Source organism: Centroberyx affinis, unplaced genomic scaffold (assembly GCF_046629955.1).
Source record: "Centroberyx affinis isolate AG114_WGS23_722 - 3 ecotype Tasmania unplaced genomic scaffold, CSIRO-AGI_Caff_v1 ptg000249l_1, whole genome shotgun sequence".
In the NCBI taxonomy this organism is placed as follows: Eukaryota; Metazoa; Chordata; class Actinopteri; order Beryciformes; family Berycidae; genus Centroberyx; species Centroberyx affinis.
The window spans coordinates 14867-39927 of record NW_027278932.1 but is presented as its reverse complement, the minus strand read 5'-3'; the positions used below and the strand labels follow the sequence as shown (position 1 = coordinate 39927).

Sequence of the window (25061 nt, the reverse complement as noted above, 5' to 3'; positions counted from 1 at the left end):
GGAGCGGAAGCGACCCAAACCTAAGTAAGGATGGATAAGATAGTTTGGCTGTAAACTGATATAATTCTTCCATACTGTCTGCTCTGTCTCCTCACAGTGGAGCTGCGTCAAGCCATCCAGCAGGAGTCAGAATAACACCGGAAATACAAGCTTTGCCTTCAAAATAAAGGCGTAACGTTTGTCACTAAAAGTCATTATTGTGGTCTATGAAGCTTCATAACACATCAAATAAAGGCATTTTTATTCATCTTTAAATGTGTGGTCTTACTTTTACTTTGGTGTTTTGTTACTCAGCGGTGCAACGCCTGTTCATCAAAAATCGTTTTATTTTGAAAATTCTGACCGTAGCTAGGCTATACGTTTATATTCTGGCTAGCTAAGCTAACGTTAAGTTTCGAAGCCAAAATTGTTGGTCTCTCGACAACTGGTTGAATTTACAGCAGCCTTTGCAGGGTTTCGTGTGTTTCTGTAATGGACCGTTGGAGAGGCAGAGTGGCTCTGGTGACCGGAGCCTCGGTTGGGATCGGGGCGACTGTTGCCAGGGATCTGGTCCGGCAGGGGATGAAAGTGGTGGGCTGCGCCAGGGACGTCGAGAAAATAAAGGTTTGCTTTGACTTCAAGAAATTCATCACTGAGGAAATGTCAAGAAACAGTAACAGTGCACTGTAGATACTTTGGCTGCAAGCACAGCCGAGGTTACACTGGCAGTAAAGCTAGCTAACAGCAGCACCATGTAGCGTCAAGCCAGACAGAACCATCACGTTTTCCAGTGTTATTTGAGTTTTAAGTACAGAAGTGAAAATAAGTAATGTATTCGAGGAGGAATTTGTCCTAAATGAAAATACAATTGCTGTTTTGCATACTGCCCATTTCATAGCATATATTAATAGTCATATAAATCTGTGAAAGCTGTATCTATGCTATCATGTCTGATGTCCTACCTTATCAATTTGAACTTTAACCCACAGCAGAATGACCTTCAGCTCCTGGTGTTAAGTCAACAACCCACCACCAAAATGCCCTGTGCTTACCCTAAATAATTGTTTGTTAATATTCACCAAGTCTCAAACACCAAACTTATACCAGACAACTTGGAAGGATGTGTAGTATCTTCTAAAAGTCAGTTTAAACCCATATCAGAGGTGCTACTGATGCTAAAGGGGATGGGAGCACTAGTTCCTAGTGTAAAGTCAGTCTACCATTGAAATACCCTGTACTTGCTATAGGTTGTATGTGACATTATGAAATGTGTGACTGAATGGCCTTACATATGTATATAGCGGCATATGCATGAATTTGGTGCCTGAAAGTGCCTGAAATTTTCCATTATGAATTGTGTGAATGAAATTGAATCATTATTTATTCTTTACTAATGTCATAATTAAATGGGGCATTTCAGTGGTGCACCCAATACCTATTAGCGATTATTCTTTTCCAAAAGTGACACATTTTGCACTTATTTTGAAGGAAAACCCTTGATTAAAAACCTTTAACCTTCAGCCAACCATCAGTAAGTCACCTGATAGACCTTACCTTTGATAACCTGTGCCGCAGTTTGCAGGGTAGGCCTTTTAATGACTATTCTGTGGGACTTGGCTGATAAATGACTGAGGAACCCCATAATCATTAAACTGTAAGGCTTGTTCTTTAGGGTACCTGTCATAACACATGCTTTTCTATTTTTTTTTTCAAATTTTGTAAATTACTTTTATGATTCATTTTTTTAAACCTACATCAGGCTTTACATCTTATTTGATAATAAATCATCCATCAATCAGATAATATCATCAAACTATTTTCTTAAACCTATGTTTGGTGACAGATATGTCCATGGATTAATTGAAGTTTTTTTTTTATGAATTTCTACAAAATGTAATGTAATAATTAGTTGTATTGTATCCAAGATTATTGACTATAATGGCTGTTGTCAGTTACAAGTACATAGTTCTGAAATAATAAGTAAATATAAGGAATCACCAATGGCACAATATCTCACCATTCACTCACTATATTCAAAACTCTAAATACAAATTCAAATGCTTTCCTTGTAGCTGGACTTGATTTGGTGCAAAGTTCTTCTCGAACAGATTTGGACATATTGTCAAATCTCTGAATGGCAGTTGGGTAGTGTGGCGACAAAATCAGAAAAAAACAAAACAAAACACGCATAGACAGTACTTTGAACTTTTTAATTGACATCATTGAAACTGACAATGAAAGTCGCAAGATCACACAGTCGCCATTAATTGGTGATCTGAAGACAATTGTATGACCTGTGTTTCCCTGTGATTTCAGAAAGTGGCAGCTGAGTGTCAAAACGCAGGCTACAGCGGTGTTTTGGTTCCTTTCAAGTGTGACCTGACCAATGAAGAGGAGATCCTGTCCATGTTCTCTGCCATCAAAGCCCAGCACCAGGGCGTGGATGTCTGCATCAACAACGCTGGCTTGGCTCATCCAGAATCACTGCTAAATGGAAAAACCAGTGGCTGGAGGAACATGCTGGATGTAAGGATTTCATCACAAGAAACTCACCGTACTTGCATGTACACAGTCCTAAACATAATGCATTATCTGGATGTTATTCAATCCAGATTTCTTTACTAAGTGAATCCATGATGTCTTGCAGGTGAATGTCATTGCATTGTCTATTTGTGCACGTGAAGCCTATCAATCAATGAAAGAGAGAAATGTTGATGATGGGCACATCATAAATATAAACAGGTACTGTTACATTCACTTGAAGTTGGGGGCGTTGCTAGATGTTTCGGCATGTGACCACAACAGGGCGATAGCCCCAGATCTTTTTCACACAAAGTAAATATCTATTGCAAAAACTAGTCAACGGCTTTGCAAAAAGTAGACTTGCAAGGCTTATTTGAATCCATTTTCTACTTTGTGGTGCCTTACCAGTTGGACAAGGTCTTACCCATCATATCTTATCACAAGCATGTCTCAAAGGACTTTACAGAGAATGAGCCTAACTAAATCTAACTGATCAACAATCAACTATAGAACAGAATGACGTAACACAAACATAAGGAAGCAAAACAAAGCACAAGACACACAATAGCAGATTTTAGCAAGACATAACAGCCTACCTATTTTGCATAGTCTACCCTGCCTGCACCACCAGCCTTAGACCCTCAAACCATACAAGGAAAAACTTCCAAGAAAACCTTGCAACCACTCATTAATCACACAAGCATCATGTTGGAGCAGAGGCCAATGAAATGCGTGGCAGAGAAACTGTGAGATCCTGAAAAAAGTGCCGACCCAAATCACTGCCCCCACACACAAGATATGTTGAACTGTTCTAATTATTAGGATCTTTAGTTGAAGAAACTTTAACACAAAATCACAGCTCAAAGCACTTCAAACTCATGCAATGTTTCCTTTCATCAACATGACCACCCTGATATCAAGCCCCTTCTGACTTTTCTATTCATTCATTGATTATTTTTGGGTGAACTTATGTACGCAATCACATTTATACTGAACAAAAATATAAACGCAACACTTTTGTTTTTGCTCCCATTTTTCATGAGTTGAAATAAAAGATCTAAGGCTTTTTCTATGCACACAAAAGGCTTATTTCTCTCAAATTTTGTTCACAAATTTGTTTAAATCCGTGTTAGTGAGCACTTCTCCTTTGCCAAGATAATCCATCTACCTGACAGGTGTGGCATATCAAGATGCTGATTAAACAGCATGATTATTGCACAGGTGAGCCTAGGGCTGGTCACAATAAAAGGCCACTCTAAAATCTGCAGTCTCAGACGATCTCGCAGGTGAAGAAGCCGGATGTGGAGGTCCAGGGCTGGCGTGGTTACACGTGGTCTGCAGCCGGTTGGATGTACTGCCAAAGTCTGGGAAACGACATTGGAGACGGCTTATGGCAGTGAAATGAACATTCAATTCACGGGCAACAGCTCTGGTGGACATTCCTGCAGTCAGCATGCCAATTGCACGCTCCCTCAAAACTTGCGACATCTGTGGCATTATATTGTGTGATAAAATTGCACATTTTAGAGTGGCCTTTTATTGTGACCAGCCCAAGGCTCACCTGTGCAATAATCATGCTGTTTAATCAGCATCTTGATATGCCACACCTGTCAAGTGGATGGATTATCTTGGCAAAGGAGAAGTGCTCACTAACACGGATTTAAACAAATTTGTGAACAAAATTTGAGAGAAATAAGCCTTTTGTGTGCATAGAAAAAGTCTTAGATCTTTTATTTCAACTCATGAAAAATGGGAGCAAAAACAAAAGTGTTGCATTTATATTTTTGTTCAGTATACATTAAATGCGTATATTATGATGATGAGATTTCAAATCTCGTCATCTTCACCAGCCCAATTTTAAATACAGCGGTAACAGTCCACTGGCAGCACTACTCGCTGGAGCTGAGCCCGGCATTTTATGATCTCATAGCGATTCGGGCCAAAGCAATATTTGGTAAAACAATATAGATTATCCATTTATGTGCCAACAAAGACTTTCTTGTAATCGGAAGTTTCTTGCGTCACTCAAATTTGGCTTGGAGACAAGGTACTTTGATTACTTTACAAAACAATATGACGAAAAGACAAAAACGCACACCAATAATGGAGGTGCTGCCTATAAAAATGTACTGAAGCAAAAAGGGAAAGATAGCTACACACTTATTGATCAACGTTTCGACTAAAGTGGTCTTTTTCAAAATTATGGATTTATCATAATCCACAAGTACTCTAGATGGGACCAATATCAGATAAATACACAAATTTAGGAAAATATTGTCCAGAAATACTGCTGACATGATAAAACTTTCCCACTGCTCATCATAATCCATCTTTCTCTGTTGTAGCATGAGCGGACATCGAGTCGTTCACAGTGCTGATGTGCATTTCTACAGTGCCACCAAGTTCGCAGTGACGGCCCTGACAGAGGGCCTGCGCCAGGAGCTGCTTGATGCTAAGACCCATATAAGAACCACGGTAAGATCTGTAGTCTCTCTGTCTTCACTTTAAAACATTTTATTGTACACAGACACCCAAATCTTTATTGCGCCTCTATTGAACCATAATCTGAATGACTAAACCTAACGTGAACCTGATTTGCACCAGAACTCTTCATTTACACCGTTACACAACCAATGCATTCATTGCTGTAAGTCAAATCTGTTGCATAAACGAGGTTTGCTCATTTCTGACAAGCCATTCCTTTTGCAGTGTATATCTCCTGGTCTAGTGGAGACAGATTTTTCTGCACGGCTCTACCGCAACAACCCTGAGAAAGCTGCTGCTACATATAATAAAATAATGGTAACAAATGTGCTCTACAGAGAAGCAATAACACAATCATCAGTTATCATTGTCTAAAAATTGAGAACTTTTGGCAAGCCCAAGTAATACATTTACATTTCTATTGTCTTAGTGTTTGAAAGCAGAGGACATTGCAAATGCGGTTACATTTGTCCTAAGTGCACCTCCTCATGTGCAGGTGAGTGATCCCCTCTCTCATCTAGATGTTTTAATACTTTCTACAATGACTTATCCCAAAACTTTTTAACCATTGTTCTTTCACTGTATAAATATCAATGCTTTACTTTAACCATAATTGGTTTAACTTTATATTTATTTTTTCCAGATTGGAGACGTTCAGATGCGTTCTGTGGAGCAGGTGTTTTAGCATCCCACCATGTGACTGGAAATTATTGGATTAATGCATTTTTCATCAGCTGGATTTATTTGTGGCTCTGATAATTTTGTCTGATCATGGAGTAACTTTGAGACAATCGTTTATTTGCATAGCATGTTTTCGTACACTGTAGTGCAATGCAAACTGCTTTACGGACAATAAAAACAGATCAATAATAAAACAATAAAATGAAATAAAACAAGGAAAAGTGCAAGCATGCAAAACATGCAAGCGTTAAATTCAAGTCAAAGCAATGCTAAAAAGGTGTGGTTTAAGTTCCCTCTTAAAACACTCCAAACCCTCTGGCCGTGAATATTTTGCACAGTTTTATATTTCTACAATAACTGAACTGAATTTTGTATTTTGATGCTTTGAATTACTATGTCACCAAACTCCATGAACCCAGGCTCATGTAACTTTACAGGAGACCCATTTTACCTCAGCAAAACTTTAACTTGACATGCACTTTTTGTGTGTGACAGGCCTACATTATGCCCTACTAACACGGAGTCGTTGTTGGAACGTCACATGTAACGTTGTAGCAAAACACTGAGTGAAATTCCAGAGTGTCGTCGCCGGTACAGACGTAACAAACCTTTTGGAAACATTGTTACCATATGAAATTCCACAGTGCCGTCAATTGCACGTCGCCGGTACGTTGTCCCAATGTTTCCAGCACTTTTTGGAGATGTGACAACGTCACTTGATATCGCTGGGATGTGGCATCATGCAACGTTGTGTAGACTTTTCAGTTACATTGCACCCATGTCTTTGTCACCTACTGAAGTACCGCAACTAATGTAACCTTTATAACAAAATGAGGATGAACTAACATACTGTAGCATTGTGACATAACAACCCTAGGGAAAACTGCAATAAATCATATTCCCAGGTGTTAATCCAGCATTAATTTATGCAACACATTTTTTGTCAATACAAGAAGAGCATTGAACACACTGCTCAAAAGTTATTTTTCAACCAATTGGAACTGAATATGTTGTTCTTTCCATAGCCTATTATGAAAAACCACCCTTATTCATTTCATGTACCTTCACGATACACATAGTGCATATATGGCTTTATCAATTAACCTAACCATGGATCCTGGTCGGGAATTTCACCTTTCACTTGTCATGGTTAGCTGGAGCTGGTGGGGCTTTAGTGACTTGCTCAAGGGCACTTCAGCAGGGCAGATTTGTGCCAACATTAGGCTTTGAACCCTGGTCATCTCGCTGATTAAACCAAAATAACTGATCCCAATTATATTCTGTTAATATGCCATTCTAAAGCTGTTAAATAGAGATGTTATGTTAAATAGAGATGTTAAACATAACATTAAACTATCTCTGTCAGTGTGCCTTTTTTCCATGTTGGATCACATATTCTCTCATCTGACCTGGCTTAATCTTGACAAAAACTGCTTATATTCTTGGATGTTTGAAATAAAGCTTTTTAAAAAATAAAAAAAAAATTCTGTGTTTTTGGTTCAGTTGAAGCAGCTTTCCATGCATCGCAGCAGCTCCCTGATTCCGTGACGTTCGTGCGTCGCCTCCATTAGTTTGTCGGATCCATTTCTGCATTCATTTTCTGCGTCCTCCCTGCTTTTTAACGCTTAACATCAGCCATCCATCCAGACCGCGATGGTCCCCCCTCAATAAACCGTTTCTCCGACAGATAAAGCATCTGACTTGAAAAAGGTATGTTGGCGATTGGGTGTCGCAAGGAATGCGGAAAAGGGGGACAGTCCCAGCCGCTTCTAGCATCTGAAGCAGGCATTCTGTGTTGTGCTAGCCTGTTAGCATGCATGTCCTGTACCAGTGTGTGTGTGTGCATCTATGCGTCTGCAGAAAAAAAAAAAGCTCCACCTCAACCCTGCGTTTGCGGTCGTGCCCTTAAACATTCTCCTATAATTGGGTTTATTGGTTTTGCATTGCCATCATCGTATTGTGTCGATTATTTTGCATGGTGCTTGCTTGTCAGGATGAAAATAAAAAGACTGCTTCTAGCTCCATTTACTTTGTCCATTTCGTGACTTGGATTATCTGCTCTAATAATATTAGTCCCATATTCACATTCGCATCCAGACACTACATTCATCATTCAGTTGGTATAATGGAGGCTATTTTACAGTGCATACAGTGGATTAATAATCTTATTCTGACTTGCAATCAGTTGTTACAGCTATATAGGCCTACTGGACACACCAAACTTCACATCACATGAAACTATAAATGTGATGCTTCATAAACCCAAAGATGCGATAGACAATATGCTTATGCATTCATCACTGATTATATCAACAGACCCTGTTATCATGTCCGACTTCATCGAAAGTGAAGCAGAGGAGTCTGAGGAGGAATTATTCGAGAGGCCCGCTGACCGGAAAAAAGCACAGAAACATGGGGAGGTCGATGATGGTAAGGTCAACCTGAGGATAATAAGTGATCATTTGTATTGAACACATCTGTATCCTTACTTCATGGCAAACCAGCTTGCAGGGTATGTTGGTTCAATATTACAGTATGCTGAATAAATGATGAATTCAGCAGTTTGGCTTTTGAGACTGAATGTACAGTTATGTGCTGGCGGAAGACCTGACATCTATTTTGATGAGAAACTTGGATCAAATGTGTCTCCACAGATGAGGAGGAGGAAGACAACACAGAGGATCAGGATGAGCACGGAAACCTTCGAGGTCTGATCGATGACGATGTGGACCGAGATGGGGAGGAAGAGGAGGAAGATGAAGGCAAGAGGGACGAGGAAGGAGAAAGCGACTCTGGGGAAGAAATAGGACACCGCAAAAGGAAGCGAAGTCAGTGTTTCCTCATGCCGTAGTGCCTTTTCTCAATGGAGCGTGCAATAGCTATGGATTAATGATGCTTTATGTCTGCTTACAGGTTATGATGACCGCTTGGATGACGACGATATTGATCTCATTGAAGAGAATCTGGGAGTAAAAGTGAAAAGGGTAATTGGAGGCTTTAATGACAGGCACTTTGAAAATAATCTGTCTTACAAATTTTTATGTATTTTAACCAACAAATTAAATCAATCTCCTCTCCTCCTTACTGTGGTCAGCAAAAATTCAGACGTTTGCGAGACATGTCTGAGGACGAGGATGAGGAAGGGGATGATGATGTCAGAGAGGCCCACGAGAAGGACATGATAGCGGACGAGATCTTCATGGGAGTGAGTGGCATGGATGATCGCGACGCGGCGTTGGACGTGCCGTTGCATCCTGGGGAAGACGAGGAAGACGAGGAGGAATCTGGTACGAAGGTCCTACTTCACTTCAAAAGGGTTTGATTCGTTTCGACATCCATGCTTGTCTTGTAAAATCTTGTCTGATGAATTCTCAGATATCGATGACTTCATTGTGGACGATGATGGTCAACCTTTGAAGAAACCCAAATGGAGGAAGAAGTTGCCGGGATACACGGACGCGTAAGTGATTCTGACCTGCTTGTTCATTTAAAAGTTGTCATCCTTTTCGTGCACAAAAGGATGCCAGTGATTTGTAAATATCAAAACCTTTTCCACAGAGCTCTCCAGGAGGCCCAGGAGATATTCGGAGGGGATTTTGACTTTGCAGATTTTGACACGGAGGCCTACGACGACGTAGAGGATGAGGAGGAAGACGCCGAAGAAGAGTCCTGGGAGCGGCCTAAGAAGCAGGCCAAAAAGAGGGCGGGCCGTCGCAGCATTTTTGAGATCTATGAGCCCAGTGAGCTGGAGAGCAGTCACATGACGGACCAGGACAACGAGATCCGCTCCACAGACATGCCTGAGAGGTTCCAGGTGCGATCGAAGAACTCCAGCTGTATCCACATAGCACTGATTTCTCCACTTGACATCTCTGCCTAAAATGTTGACATGTTGGGAGGCATTAAGGACAGAATATGTAAGGCCAGTAAACAGACTTTTGCTGTGCCTTTGTCGTTTGTAGTTGCGATCCCTTCCTGTGAAGCCTGCAGAGGATGATGAGCTGGAGGAGGAGGCTGAGTGGATCTACAGGAACGCCTTCTCCACTCCCACCATCTCCATGCAGGTAAAGATGCTTGTTGGCCAACCATGAACCAGCGTCGGGGCCATTCATGACTTGAATTGAGAATTCATGGTAAATTCCAATTCAGTTCCTGTTCAGTTGGAATTGGAATCAGAATGTCACCCAGCAGAATGGCAGGAAACAGAATTGTATTCCATTAAATTCCATGCAATTCCAATTCTAAGAGAGGTTGTCTTGACTTGCTAAACATTATAAATCAAACATTATGAATCAAATAAAAGACAGTTAAACAAATCAAATACATTCAGTCATTATGTATGTATTACAATTGCATGTTATGCATCAAATAACAGCTGAAAGGTACCTTTAATATTGATATTATATACCGTCACACTTCGTGTAATCTCAGATATGTGGTAGGAAAAAACAAACAAAAAAAGGAATTTCACAAAATTTATTCAAATTAAATTCAACCTCCTAAAATTCCAATTCAATTCCAATTCTGGCTCCTGTAGGTTTTTTTTAAATTCCAATTCCAATTCCTTAGTTGAATTGGAATTGATGAGTTGATTTTTGAATTGACCCAAACCCTAGTATGAACCACCATGTGTAATCTTAAAGCTGCTTAAAATAGCAGTTTGAGTCTAATCCATTCTAATTTGCTTTAAATTCAGGAGAACACCGACTATTTGGAAAGAGGCCCGACTTCTAATTTCAGCAAAAAAGGTCCTAGTATGATCCAAAAGATCAAAGAGGCTCTGAATTTTATGAGGAACCAGCACTTTGAGGTATTTATCATTGTTATTTGTTTTCATACAACAAAATAAGTGTTCTGTAATCTTATTTTGAGCAAATGTCAAAAGTCAGTCTGAAATTCTTTGAATGTCCCCCTAGGTTCCATTCATAGCCTTCTACAGGAAAGAGTATGTGGAGCCAGAGCTCAATATAAATGACCTGTGGAAGGTGTGGCAGTGGGATGAAAAGGTGATCAACAACCCATGTCTCTTTTCTGTGTAGTTACATAAAAAAAATCCTTTATTAATTAAACCTAAACCCACCTTTTTTGTAATAGTGGACCCAGCTGAAGACCCGCAAGCAGAACCTGACCCGACTCTTCCAGAGGATGCAGTCCTTCCAGTTTGAGCAGATCTCAGCCGACCCGGATAAACCGCTGTCTGATGGCATCCGGCCCCTCGACACCGCAGACCTAGAAAGGTATGGCTTCTTCCAAATTATTTAACAATAGCTGTTTTACTAATAAAGCAAGCAAGTCTATTTCTGTCTTTGTTATTCCAAATGAGTAAACGTTTCATTGTATTTGTGGACTTGTCCAGGTTGAAGAACGTCCAGTCTAGCGATGAACTGAGCGACGTCTACAACCACTTCCTTCTGTACTACGGCCGAGACATACCAAAGATGCAAAACGCGGCCAAGTCCAGCTCAAAGAAGTTGAAAAAGATTAAAGAAGTGGATGAAGACAGTAGGTTTCTATTCTAGTCCCGAGTCTTGACATTGTTCATTGTTGTTCTGTAGCACAAATACATCCGTATCATGTTTTATGTCCGCAGGAGAGCAGGAAGCAGAGGAACAGGAGCAACAAGAAGAGGAGGAAGAGCGGCAGCTTAAAGGGCCTGACCTGAAGCTCGCATCTCGCAGGGACATGTACAGTATCTGCCAGAGTGCTGGACTGGGTTAGTACATCAATATTAATGTCCACTAGATGTCACTGTCAGATATTGTACACACTTTAAAATGATATGTGATTTTGAAAAATTCTGTCTGTTGGACAACACGCATTTGTGCTGACACAAGGTATGCTGTTATGAAAGGTTCTACATGTCGCATTTTAACATCAATAAATCATTACATTACTTTTCAGACATTACCATAAATCAATGAGACCATTGCCTAAATGATAGGCAGCCTCTACCGGCGTCTACACTACATTTTACATAGTGTGCCACCAGGTTGGATTTCACAGGGAATCTGCTATATTGCTTTACAGCACAAAGGCTGATTTGCTTTGCCTCACAATAGTTTGCAAGTAATACACACATATATTCCAGTTCCACTATTGTAACTGCATAATTTCAACTTTTGCCTCGTTGGAATGCATATTGGCTGTTATCAAGGGCTGTTATCGCCTCTTATCCTTCTTTTTACTCTTCAAAACAAGCACACATGGAGAAACAGCAGGGAAGGGGAGGGGGGCAAGTAGCAGCACCATCTTTGATTACATTTATGGGAAATGTAATCTGAAATTTGAAACTCAAAATGCTACAAGTAGCACCATGTATCTTGTGTAGACATAAAAGACACAGATGAAATGGCACAACCTTGTTCATAGTTTAGAAGTGTAGTATCACCAATATTACACCATTTTTCCTGCAGCTACTATCCACTACTTATAGATATGAAATAAAACCATTGCCCTCATGTACTGCAGGATAATGTGTAGACAAGTGTGAGCGCTTCAGTACCATGAGGGAAAAAATGGTTGAGGCCATATAACATTGAACTGTTTTTGACCTTTCTGGTGTGGTCTGGTCTGCTGGTCAGATGGCCTGGCGAAGAAGTTTGGTCTGACTCCAGAGCAGTTTGGAGAGAACCTGCGGGACAGTTACCAGCGCCACGAGACAGAGCAGTTTCCTGCAGAGCCTCTGGAGCTGGCCAAGGACTACATCTGCAGGTCAGCCGGTGTCAAATTGGGTTTTCTACCATATTCAAGAATGTTCACTTATTCCCAACACTACCCGACAACCTCTGTCTGTCTATATCCAGTCAGTTCAGCACAGCAGAGGCGGTGCTGGAGGGAACTCGTTACATGGTGGCTATGCAGATCGCCCGGGAGCCGCTGGTCAGACACGTCCTGCGACAGACGTTCCAGGAGAGAGCCAAGATCAACATCAAACCCACCAAGAAAGGGAAAAAGGTACACTGTGAAAAATGTAGTGGCTGGTTCAGTTTATAATCACAGGTAATCCATCTGCATCAGGTTGTTTACACCAAGTCACCCATGTGAGCACGATGTTGTAGTATGGACAGCCTTTAGGTTTCACTTGAGGATATTTTCATCTATATTGAATGAACAGGAAAAAGCAGTTGCATTCTTTTTGGATATGCAGGAAATATAGAAACATTAGTATAAAGGTTTGAAATTGGCCAATCAGTGTCTTCCACCTCTGACATGATGGCGGTTCCTCCCTGATCACACAGTGATACTACATAAAAACACTCCATAAAACCTGCATTGAAATTTTATTTTCTTTGCATATTTTATTCATTAATTGAATTGTTCCGTTCTGTTTTTTGTAAACAAATTCTTAATTTAAAGGCAGTAATGTGTCCCAGAGTTTCCTCTACCATTGAATAGGTGCAGTGGGTCACCCTCTTAAAAAAAGATTGTAAACTCTGCTCTTTTCAATATGTTCATGATTCACAACATCAGCACCTCATTCAGAGTTTTGTATGGCTCTTGCTGTCCCACCTGTTCTTCTCACAGGACATAGACGAGGCCCATTACGGTTACTCATTCAAGTACTTGAAGAACAAGCCAGTGAAGGAGCTGAATGGAGACCAGTTCCTCAGGATGTGTCAGGCAGAGGAGGAGGGACTGCTCACCATCAGCATCTGTATTGACCTGCTCGGAGTGAAGGGGTGAGGAGTATTGTTGATGTTATTATTCCATGATTGTTAAGTTTGCCTGTGGCCCACAGCTCTGATCGGATTTTATTTCTGGGCTTGACTGCTATCACAGACAGAAAATTATAGCTTCATAATAACATATTCTCATGTTAGAGAGGTGATTTTACTATTTTGTTTTCTTTTTTTCTTTTTCAGCCAAAAAAACATAATATCAGTCTTGACTAAGATTTTTGTGTTGTTTTACTGTAATTTTTCTAATAAAGTGGTGCAATATATTGCAACTTCATCGACAACATAAAATTTTGATATGAATGTAAAACCTGGAAAGAATCTCTATATTCTCATGTTAGAGAGGTGATTTTACTGTTTTGCTTTCTTTAAAAAAACAAAAAAAACATGTCAGACTTGGCTGAGATCTTTGTGTTGTTTTACTCACTTACTACAAATGTAAAACCTGACGAGAATCTCTCTGCTTAAAACTGACTGACTGCCATTTCTGTGTCTTTATGTGGCAGGTATGGTGACCAGACTTACTTTGAGGAGATCAAGCAGTTTTATTACAGAGATGAGTTCAGCCACCAGGTTCAGGAGTGGAATCGGCAACGCACCCTGGCCATCGAGCGTTCCCTCAAGCAGTTCCTCTACCCACAGATGGGTAAAGAGCTGAAGAACAAGCTCATAGCTGAGGCAAAAGAAAACATTACCAAGGTATTTCATGTTCTCTAATCAAGATGATCAACAGTTCCTCTTCAATATAAGAATACAACCTGATAATGATGATAATGTAAATGCTGTTGTTGTCAGTACTTTAAAAAGCTTTTATTTCTTCTACGTTTTCATTGTTACTATGGTATTGATAACTTCTTTTCTTATTCTGGCATTGACTTTCCAAAGCAGGCGGCTCAGAGCATTGATGTATGTTGAGCCCACAGTATTGTGATAGTGGTTGCCACCCCTCAGGCCTGCAGCAGGAAGCTGTATAACTGGCTGAAGGTGGCGCCCTATCGTCCCGACCAGCAACTGGAGGAGGAGGATGAAGACCTAATGGCTGAGGCCCAGAGCAAGGGGATCCGGGTCCTGGGAGTGGCCTTTGCATCCAGCAGGTCGGTTATATGGCTCCATCTTTGGCTTCAGAGCCTTTTTGGCCCTTGACTTTCTTCATGATGCCGTAGTATGAAGTGGTTTACCTCTTATTCCTGTTTCCCCTCAGAGACACTCCGGTGTTTTGCGCCTTAGTGAACGGTGATGGAGAGATGGGGGATTTCCTGAGGCTTCCCTACTTTCTGAAGAGGAGAAATGCATGGAGAGAGGATGAGAGGGAAAAGAAGGTGATGCCTCTTTCATTACGATCATGTGTGTTACCTTAATCTAAGGATGGCATAGTGATAAATCAACTTTCTGGTTCTGTGTAATAATATATTAGCTCCAAGACATTGACACCCTGAAGAAGTTCCTGAGCAGCAAGAAGCCTCACATCATTGCCGTGTCTGGAGAGAACAGGTCAGTTACCCTGCGTTCCTTTTTTCCTCTGCTTTCTCTGACCAATAAAGAACCCCGCTGACACGCCTGTATATTTGTCTCGCTTGTGTCCCATGTACTGCAAACCTCAGGGACGCCCAGCTGGTCATCGATGACATAAAGCGCACAGTCAGTGAGCTGGAGCAGGAGTCTTCTTTTCCCTCCATAGCGGTGGAACTGGTCGACAACGAACTTGCCATCCTCTACATGAACAGCAAGAAGTCAGAGGTCAACTGAAACATTTCAGATCTCAGAACCCTTTTTAACTCAAAAAACCCTCTCCCACCCCACAAAACTCTCTTTAGTGTGCCTCTGTCACTTTCTCTCCTTTTCTTTCTCGCCCTCTCTCTCTCATAATGTTCAGGCTTTTGTCTTTAACCTTTCTTCCTGCTGTACAGGCAGATTTCCGGGATTACCCTCCTCTCCTGAGACAAGCCGTTTCTGTGGCCAGGAAGATCCAGGATCCGCTAGTTGAGTACGCCCAAGTCTGCAGCAGTGATGAGGACATCCTGTGTCTGAAACTCCACCCACTTCAGGTGAAGACATCTGACAGTACAGTATAAGACTATTGTGCAATATAAAACTGCAGTATGAAGGTCATTTTACAGACTTTGATATCAACAAATTTGTGTTATTGCTCTTCAAATTCTTATTTGAAATTATATAGCTCAATCTGATGAATTTCAGGATCAGCCATATATCAGAGTCATCAATGATACCATACCTATTTGACAATTTATGCCAAAAAATGACAAACAAAATGTATTTTATTGTATTTTTATATCAAAATCTCATTACTTTTACTTCCTGGAAAACAAATCTTTAACGTTGACCTCATTCTGCACCAGGAAGAGTTCCAACCAATAAAACCATCACAGATTTAACAATCCCACCCCTCCCACCAAATTAAAACTGCCTTTCTCTCCCTAACTGATATCCCATTGATTTATGATCCCTTCTCGCGTTAAGTCCCGCCTAAATATTTTTCAACAGAAAATACATCACATGAAGGAAGCAAGATGCTCTCAAAATGTGGTTTCATTGTGACTTCAAGTCCATATGAGGATTCTGACTGTCCTCTAACTTCCATGTAGGATTATGTGGTGAAGGAGGATCTGCTGAATGCTCTGCAGTGCGAGTTCATCAACCGGGTCAACGAGGTGGGTGTGGATGTGAACCGGGCCATGGCTCACCCCTACACCCAGAGTTTGGTCCAGTACATCTGTGGCCTCGGCCCGAGGAAAGGAGCCCATCTGCTGAAGGTGAGACAGGGGCTGCAAGAGGTGTTCCTGTTCCCTTTTGTCCAAATGTGTTTTCTGTTAAAGTGTTAAAGCCGCACCATTCGAACAAATCATATGTACTTGTGGTTTCAGATCCTGAAGCAGAACAACACACGTTTGGAAAATCGCACTCAGCTGGTCACTACGTGTCACATGGGTCCCAAAGTCTTCATCAACTGTGCCGGATTCATTAAGATCGACACAGCCTCTCTGGGAGATAGGTCAGACTGTGAACGTTACCTAGAGATACAGTACATGACAAAAACAATGCTGCACAGAATACATCTAAAAAACATTAAAAAATCTTTTTTTTATTTTGATATTGACAGAAAAAGAACAAGAACCATATTATTATTAATATGATTATAAAATGTACCACTACATCATTGGTCATGACAATTGTGGGCTTAAAACAGAAATGTACTTATTCATTCATGTCAACATATAAGAGAATGTTTGCAAAAATAGCAGTAGCAATTAAACTGGCATACAATTATGTGATAATGTGGCAGAATTTTCTAGAAAATCAATTTTTTTGCATCATTGCTAGTTTGTTGATTCATTGTCTGAAAGAATCTCATTGCCAAGTATCTCTTTGCAGCACAGAATACACCTAATAGACATTAAAGATATGTTAATGTTGACATTGACATAAAAATAACATGAATTTCATTATTTCATCGACATGCTCATGTTATTGTATAAGAGAATGTAACAACAGCAGTAGAAATATGCAATAATGTGGCAGACTCATTGCTAGGGTGTTGATTCATTGTCTGAAAGAATCTCATTGCCGACTGTCTCTCCCTGCAGCACCGACTCCTACATCGAGGTTCTGGATGGATCGCGGGTTCACCCAGAGACCTATGAGTGGGCGCGCAAGATGGCTGTGGATGCCTTGGAGTATGATGAGTCAGCGGAGGATGCCAACCCTGCCGGAGCTCTGGAGGAGATCCTGGAAAACCCGGAGCGGCTGAAAGACCTGGACCTGGATGCCTTTGCTGAGGAGCTGGAGAGGCAGGTCAGTGAGAATAACAGAAGGCTGCCAGATTACATTGTGGTAACAGAGCAGTTCTCACTCTCTAAGTTTGTGTTCACACCAAGCATGTTTGGAGCGGTTTATTCAAGGTCTCGAGTGTTTTGCTCGTGTAGTTTGGTTCATTTGGGCAGTTGAGAACAATGCCATTCAAACTTCGGTGCCACCAAATAACTGCACCAAGATGCCTGAAAATGCCTTCAGTTCTCTTCCAAGCGAACTGTGTTTGTTAGGAGTGAGAACGTAATTGTAACAACTACAGGAAACAACCCCATAGCACAAGGTTTTATGGGTGTAAGGAGACAGATGTTGACATCTGATAACCAGCAGCTACTGCTAGCTAACAAAATGAAGTTAGGGCTAACCACAGTCACAACTGATGCTCATATTCAGCTTTTTCTTTATGTGTTCCTAACTGGTATGAACACCAGAGAAGGTAGATCATGGCAAAGAGTGCAGACAAATCCATCAGGTTACCAAAACTCTGTCTAATAAATGAGCTACTTGTGAGTCCATGTGACTGATGTTTACAAGCCATGGTTCCCGTGTAATTAGGCTTTTCCACTGTGGTTTGGACTAAAGAAAACAAACTGACACTGTCTGTGTTCTCTAGGGCTATGGAAATAAAGGCATCACTCTGTATGACATCCGTGCCGAGCTGAGCTGTAGATACAAGGATCTTCGGTCCACCTACAGAGGTCCGAACACAGAGGAGATCTTCAACTTACTCACCAAGGAGACACCTGAAACATTCTACATCGGTAATGATAACAACATCCTCACTGATATTTCAACTGGTCATTATGTTTCAGCTGTATTTTTTTTAACTAAATCTAATGTTTACATGAATCTCAGAAGTGGGCATGAACAGTCTAGGTTGCTCCCTCCAGGTAAACTGGTGACCAGCGTGGTGACAGGCATCGCTCATCGGCGCCCCCAGGGGGAGAGTTATGACCAAGCTATAAGGAATGATGAGACGGGTCTGTGGCAGTGTCCGTTCTGCCATCAGGACAACTTTCCTGAACTCAGCGAGGTGAGTTTTGAGGGGATCGTTTGAGTTTTTCAGTTTATTATTCTGACTGTGCAATATTGGTAGCTTAAAACAAGTTTACTGATTGATTGATGTTAACATTTATTTCTAACTACAGTGGCAGCAATGTATGCAAGTGGCATGCAAGTGATTGTGCTTTCTCTCTTGCAGGTGTGGAATCATTTTGACAGCGGCTCCTGTCCCGGTCAGGCTATCGGTGTGCGCTGCCGCTTGGACAACGGAGTCACTGGTTTTGTCCCCACTAAGTTCCTTAGCGACAAAGTGGTCAAGCATCCTGAGGAAAGAGTGAAGGTCGGGTTGTGTATTCAAATATTCATTGCAAGTCATTATTGCAAGTCGTAGCTGTTGTGTGAAAACCTGTTGTGTAACTCCAGTTTTGGTGATTTTCATGTTTTAACTTCAACTGAAGAATTACATGCTCCTCTATGGGTTAAGAAAATACTACAACACTTTATGGTTTATGGCACCTTTTCAAAACCAGCTACAAAAATCAAAAAATGTGTGGTCATCAAGCTAAAAACAAAGTCGTTTTTCATTGTGAAAAAGGCAATTTGGAGATACAAGGTTTTCACCCAACAACAGTGAAGTGTAACTTGTTATTCATAATAAAGTATATTTGTTTGTGGTGTGCATACTCCCATCTAAAATCAGTTGAAGGATTGTCTTTGCACTTTCTGCTGTAACATGCTTAACAAGAGGAGCTGACTTTGATTTAAGTTCAAACGATTTTGATGTACAAATAGAGCAGATGCCGTATTTTAAAGTGTAAATGGGGATTTCAAGAGTGTGTAGTCGCTCACACTCAGGAAAAGGCCAAGTGAGGGCCAAGGAAGACACACAGGAGAGAGGGGTTTCCGTTAAGCAACTATACTAAAGTTCCTTCAGGCTTTGTCCCCTAGAGGTCAAGAGCAGTACAAGCCTTCAGATTACTAGATCATATGGTGTGTGTGTGTGTGTGTGATCATATGTAGGTGGGCATGACGGTGCACTGCAGAATCATGAAGATTGACATCGAGAAGCTCAGCGTGGACCTCACCTGTCGGACATCAGACCTGTCAGACAAGAACAACGACTGGAAGCTTCCCAAAGACACGTACTACGACTTTGACGCTGAGAGTGAAGACATGAAGAAGGAGGAGGAGGCGAAGATGAAACAGCAGAGAACAAGTTTGTATCTGGGAGCTTTCAGCGTCCCGTATCTTCAATTGATGAATACAACAGATGGAATTATGTTTTGCTTATTGCTTACATATCTCCTTCTCTCTTTGCTCTTTACAGCCTATATCAAGAGAGTGATCGCCCACCCCTCCTTCCACAACATCAACTTTAAGCAGGCGGAGAAGATGATGGAATCCATGGACCAGGGAGACTTGATCATCAGGCCGAGCAGCAAAGGGGAAAACCACCTCACTGTCACCTGGAAGGTGGCTGAAGGAATCTACCAGCACATCGACGTACGGGAGGAGGGCAAGGAGAACGCCTTCAGCCTGGGACACACCCTCTGGATCAACAATGAAGTAGGTTGTTTTTACTGGTGAATGGAGTCTCAGAGGATTTGTGCACAGATAATGTAAATATATTAAATTTTACTTTTCATATTTCCTATATTCTTATCCTCAGGAATTTGAAGATCTGGATGAAATCACGGCCCGATACGTCCAACCAATGGCTGCATTTGCTCGTGATCTGCTTGGTCACAAATATTTTCAAGAATGCAGTGGCGGAGACAGAAAGGGAGTAATATATTGATAATATGGATAATTTTCAGTTGTATTAGGGAAAATATTTATATCATGTTTAATGTGTAATGTGTCATCTATCTTTGCTGGCGATTGTGAAGACTGTAAAAGAGACAGAGTTTGACCCTTTTGAAGTATTCCTTAACAATCATCAGCTACTGGTTTTCTGAATTACAGAAAATGGAGGAGGTCCTGGTGAAAAGCAAGAAGGAGAAACCTACTTTCATCCCGTACTATGTGTCTGCCTGTAGAGAGCTGCCAGGGAAGTTCCTGCTTGGTTACCAGCCCAGAGGAAAGCCAAGGTTAGCTGGTGACTGCCAACCACCACCCACTGCCTTTGTGATGTTAACGAACACCCATTCATACCAAGAACGCATTTGTACACATATAGAAATGGTGGCGATGCACTTGGCTCGGTTTTAAGCCGTGTGCATTGGACAACGGGGAGAATCACCTCTTGTGCCAGACTGGAGCTGCTCGCACCCAAACAGAAAATGTGTGTCAGAGCAAAGGGGAAAGCATGAAGGGCTTTTTGTCTTTGCGGCTGTTGCCCGCCAAGAAAAAACAAGATTACTGAGCTGAGAGGCAAAAAAAAAAAGGCGCGGACGACAGCATTAACCCTTACATGTCACTATCTTGTAGTGTAAAGGCAGTATACTGCATCATCACTTTTGAGTAAAATATTGGAAATGTAAATGCTACATTCAGAATTTCATATTCTAGTCGCTGCAAGAATTTGCAATCTTATGATTTCAGGGTTTTTATCAAAAGTAAGCGGTTACTGCAAGGACTTATCTCTTATGTTGCATAAACTACTTGACATCTTTAAAGAAGTTGCACACACACCAATGAAGAGGTGAATAATGTGTTGGCCTCCTGGATGACTGTTAGTCCTCCTCATACATCCCACAATGCAATGCAAAGATCTGTTGAGTGCAATTCATACAGTTCTTATAGTTTACAAACTCTCAAGAGAGCAGGTTGCCATTTGGATTTACACTGTGGGATGGGCCCACCACTTCTAATGTATTTAAAGAAATTGACGTTGAATAAGGCATTGTTTGTCACAATAATTATGTAAAAACTCCTGGAGCGCCTAATAATGTTGTTTGACAGGATTGAATTTGTGACCATCACGCCCGAGGGATTCAGATACAGAGCCCAGATTTTTCCCACAGTCAATGGACTCTTCCGCTGGTTTAAGGACCACTACCAGGAGCCGGTGCCAGGTCAGAACCTATAGAAAATCTGTCTACACAGTGAAATGAGAGATCCAGCATGGTTTGTGTCTGATGAGGGGTTTTGCTCTTTATTTCACCAACAGGAATCACTCCCAGCAGCAGCAGCAGAACACGCACTCCTGCATCCATCAATGCCACGCCAGCCAATATAAATATCGCAGGTTAGTTCCTCTCAATCAATACAGTCTGAGTTATATTGGTGAGTTTAGTGGATTATTGGATTCTTCACCTCAATAGGATGCCACAGAGTGTGCTGTCCTCATTACAGCGTACACCATGGATTGTGTATACATCCCTTTGTGTGTTTTCTTTCTGCCCGCTCTATTCAGATCTGACCAGAGCAGTCAGCGCCCTCCCTCCCAACATGACCTCTCAGATGTTCAATGCCATCGCCGCAGTAACGGGCCAGGGTCAAAACCCTAACACGACCCCTGCCCAGTGGGCATCCAGCCAATACGCGTACAGCGGCAGCAGCACTGGGGGAGGGGGCAGCAGCAGCGCCTATCACGTACGTTTGGCAGATCCTCCAGTTCTCTGGTTCAAATGGAGTACCTCAGGGCTCAGTTCTTGGGCCAGTTCTGTTTTCTTTATATAATGTTACCTCTGGGGCACATTATTCGTCGCCATGATGTTTCCTTTCATTTTTATGCTGACGACACACAGCTTTATTTCTCAGTAAACCCCAACAATCTTAATAGGCTGCATTGCAGATATTAGAGATTGGATGGCTCAGAATTTCCTCCAACTAAACACGGATAAACCAAAGTTCTCATTATCAGCCACAAACATGTAGCAAAACAAATTCAGCTGTCTCTGGGTGCCTTAAATTCCAAAGTCAGGTCTGTGTCCAAAAACTTGGGTGTTCTGTTTGATCCTGACTTGAACCTTGAACAGCATATTAAAAACACTGTACTTCACTGTACTTCTTTCACCTGAAGAATATTGCAAAATAAAACCCTGTCTGTCTCCTCATATAACGTCTTGTATGGTAAAGCTCCTGTATACATTGCGGAACTTTTAACCCCTGTCTGGTCATCTGTTCTTATTTATTTATTTTACTGCTTTTATTGTTTTAATTTTTATGTAAAGCACTTTGTAAACGCTGCTTTTTGAAAAGTGCTATACAAATAAAGTATATTATTTTTATTCTGCAGTTGACCTCAATGTTCCCCAACCCAAGTTTCCCCCCAGCTAATCTTTGATATTTTTGACTCACCCAGGTGTTTGCCACTCCTGCCCAGCAGCCTCTCGCGACGCCCCTCATGACGCCGAGCTACTCATACACCACCCCAAGCCAGCCGCAGAGCATCAACACCCCACAGTATCCCAGCAGCACTCCCCAGTCCTCACACGGACGCCGCCCTTCCTCCTCCACGCCATCCTCGTCCTCCTCTCACCACAGGACGCCGCAGTTGCAGCCCAAGTAAGTCACTTCACAGTTTCCAAAAACGCCATCATACAGGTGGGGACTCGAGTCACATGGCTTGGACTCAAGTCAGACTCGAGTCACAATTTGAATTGCTTGAGACTTGACTTGATGCATGAAGAGAATGCTTGAGATTTGACTTGTAGATGTACTTTGATGACTTGAAAATGTTTCTAAAGTCTCGAAAAAAAGATCTTATGTATGTGTAAATTACTTGAAAGTTATGAGATTTTGAATTCTGTTTTATGGATTGATTGGATTTATTAAAGTTGAAATTGATTATAGAAATCAAACTCATGAGGCACAATTTTTTATACTATTAAAATGATATTGCATTGAAAAGTCCAAGATATTAAATTAATACTGGACTTGTGATTTGTTCTGATTTGACTTGGTCTTCTACATTTAGACTTGAGACTTGACATTTATGACCTGGACTTGACTTGGACTTGACTTAGTAATCTACATTTAGACTTGTGACTTGACTTGAGACTTGTGCCTCAAGACTTGAGACTGACTTGGGACTCAAGCAAAGTTGCCTTGGTCACACCTCTGGTTACCGCTTTTGGAAAGAAAAGAATTCTGGGAGCACAGTCAGATCTATATTCTCTTCTGCTCGATGTCCCGTTCCCAAATCCTCAGGTCGACTTCGCACACCGCAGTGGACTGGGGGAAGATGGCCGAACAGTGGCTCCAGGAGAAGGAGGCAGAGCGCAAGAAGCAGAGGCCCAGCAGGATGACGCCGCGACCCTCGCCCAGCCCCATGATCGAGAGCACGCCCATGTCTGTCACCGGAGACGCGACACCGCTGCTGGATGAGATGGATCGCTAGGTTCATCCAAGTTCTGCTCGGTTCTACTAATCCTCCCCACAGCTACAACACAACTTTAGTTGTTAAAAGGGGAATATGCTTTTGTTTACCAACATGTATGTGAAACCACACCTCTTAAAAGAGTTCTTTGTCCTCCAAAACAGTTTATAATGAGCCAAGGACTTTTTCAATTTCCAATACAAGGCAATATCAGCCAACTCCCATCTGTTGTTAACTTTTCCCCAGTTGCAGTATTTGTAGAATATGCAGGAAACTGTGGTCTTCATTTATCAACCTATGTGTTGTTCGTAATTGGTGTGAAAAATGGAGCCGCATTAAAATTCTGATCTGCATTTATCAGTGTTGTAGACACGAGGATACGTTTGTATATCTGTTGCATGTCTCATTCAACAGATTCACTGGCGTATCTCCATATCTGAAACATTCTGTGACTGTTAGACCGTTCTCCACTTGCAGAGCCAGCAAATGCTAATATTCAAACTGAATTCTGTGCTGTTGATCACTGCAGAATTACTGAGGCCTACTCTGTAATATTTTCAGTAAAAACACACCCCATTAGCTCTATAGCATTAAAACATCTAGTTCCATTTTCACTACCACAGTAGTAAATAACTGTAACTGGATATAAATGGGGCCAAGAACCAGACACTACATAGGCCTATTTAAAGTTGAATAAGACTATGTGAAGCTTAGATACTGTAAGCTAATTTCTAGAGAGAAGTTAAAATGATTTTTTTTTTGTTGAGATTTCAAAGAAAAATACAAAGTTTGCATTATAAACAAGTCACAGTGATTGAACAACCTCACAGAGGCTTTACTGATATGCAAATGCCCCTCTAGTCAAAGTTGATGTCTTTAATTTTTGCCTCAGCTTTTTGATCTCAAGTTATTGTAAATATAAACACTAATACCACATCCCAATACAGAAATGTCACAATGAGTGTGTATAGTGTGAACACTATAATTTCCAAACAAACAAATTTGTTTATATCTTGATTAATAAATGAGGCCAATTGAAACTGCATGCTTTGTTCGAATCAGACTTTAAGCTTAATAACTCCAAATGCATGCATTTAAAATATCAATGAATGAATAATTCATTTGAGGTTGATTTGAAGTTGATTATTTATGCATCTTCAAAGCAGAAAATGTCTAAGACTTTAATATTCTCTTTATATTCTCTTCTAATGTTCTCTTCATTTCAGCTTTATCATATTGCTGCAGCATTATGTTCTTGCATTCCTGTTATCACTTGAAGCTTTTTAGTAATTCCTGTCAACTGCAGGTGTTTCTTAGCTCTGTTAGCTTGGTTGGTGTGAGCCTTATTGCTGTCTAGCCTCTGTCATGCAAAAGCTGCAGGCCGAACATAATGTCAGTGTGTCCCATAATGAAAAAGAACAATACTACATTTTGTGTGTGTGTGTGTGTGTGTGTGTGTGTGTGTGTGTGTGTGTGTGTGTGTGTGTGTGTGTGTTTGGGAGCAGTGTGAGGGTGAGGTATGCATTGCCGAAACAACCAGTACTTAACTATCCATACACAGTTGTCACTACCGTATGTCAGTATAAGTAATTGCATTTCTTGGCTTCTGTCAGTGTATTAAGCCT

At 41.2% G+C, this 25061-nt stretch overlaps 2 protein-coding genes across 2 annotated transcripts; both read left to right on the top strand.

Moving 5' to 3' along the window:
• Positions 1 to 445: 445 nt before the first annotated feature.
• On the top strand, positions 446 to 7054 carry LOC139665879 (dehydrogenase/reductase SDR family member 11-like). The gene is made up of 7 exons (XM_071544894.1): positions 446 to 603; positions 2296 to 2505; positions 2627 to 2721; positions 4848 to 4977; positions 5212 to 5304; positions 5417 to 5482; positions 5630 to 7054. The coding sequence occupies exons 1-7, from the start codon at positions 472 to 474 to the stop codon at positions 5669 to 5671; spliced, it is 768 nt and encodes a 255-aa protein (XP_071400995.1). The 5' UTR covers positions 446 to 471; the 3' UTR covers positions 5672 to 7054.
• Positions 7055 to 7292: 238 nt separating this feature from the next.
• Positions 7293 to 23488, top strand: LOC139665871 (transcription elongation factor SPT6-like). The gene is made up of 37 exons (XM_071544881.1): positions 7293 to 7377; positions 7984 to 8097; positions 8322 to 8495; positions 8581 to 8651; positions 8762 to 8954; positions 9043 to 9127; positions 9226 to 9481; positions 9630 to 9731; positions 10364 to 10477; positions 10584 to 10673; positions 10762 to 10904; positions 11024 to 11156; positions 11266 to 11380; positions 12249 to 12378; positions 12471 to 12621; positions 13192 to 13346; positions 13850 to 14042; positions 14295 to 14437; positions 14545 to 14662; positions 14758 to 14834; positions 14945 to 15080; positions 15251 to 15388; positions 15947 to 16114; positions 16226 to 16353; positions 16946 to 17153; positions 17782 to 17929; positions 18059 to 18201; positions 18370 to 18510; positions 19191 to 19386; positions 19498 to 19736; positions 19840 to 19956; positions 20136 to 20260; positions 21075 to 21187; positions 21283 to 21360; positions 21529 to 21707; positions 22420 to 22622; positions 23268 to 23488. Exons 2-37 carry the CDS (start codon positions 7995 to 7997, stop codon positions 23455 to 23457), a joined length of 5196 nt encoding a protein of 1731 aa, XP_071400982.1. The 5' UTR covers positions 7293 to 7377; positions 7984 to 7994; the 3' UTR covers positions 23458 to 23488.
• The last annotated feature ends 1573 nt before the right edge of the window (positions 23489 to 25061 follow it).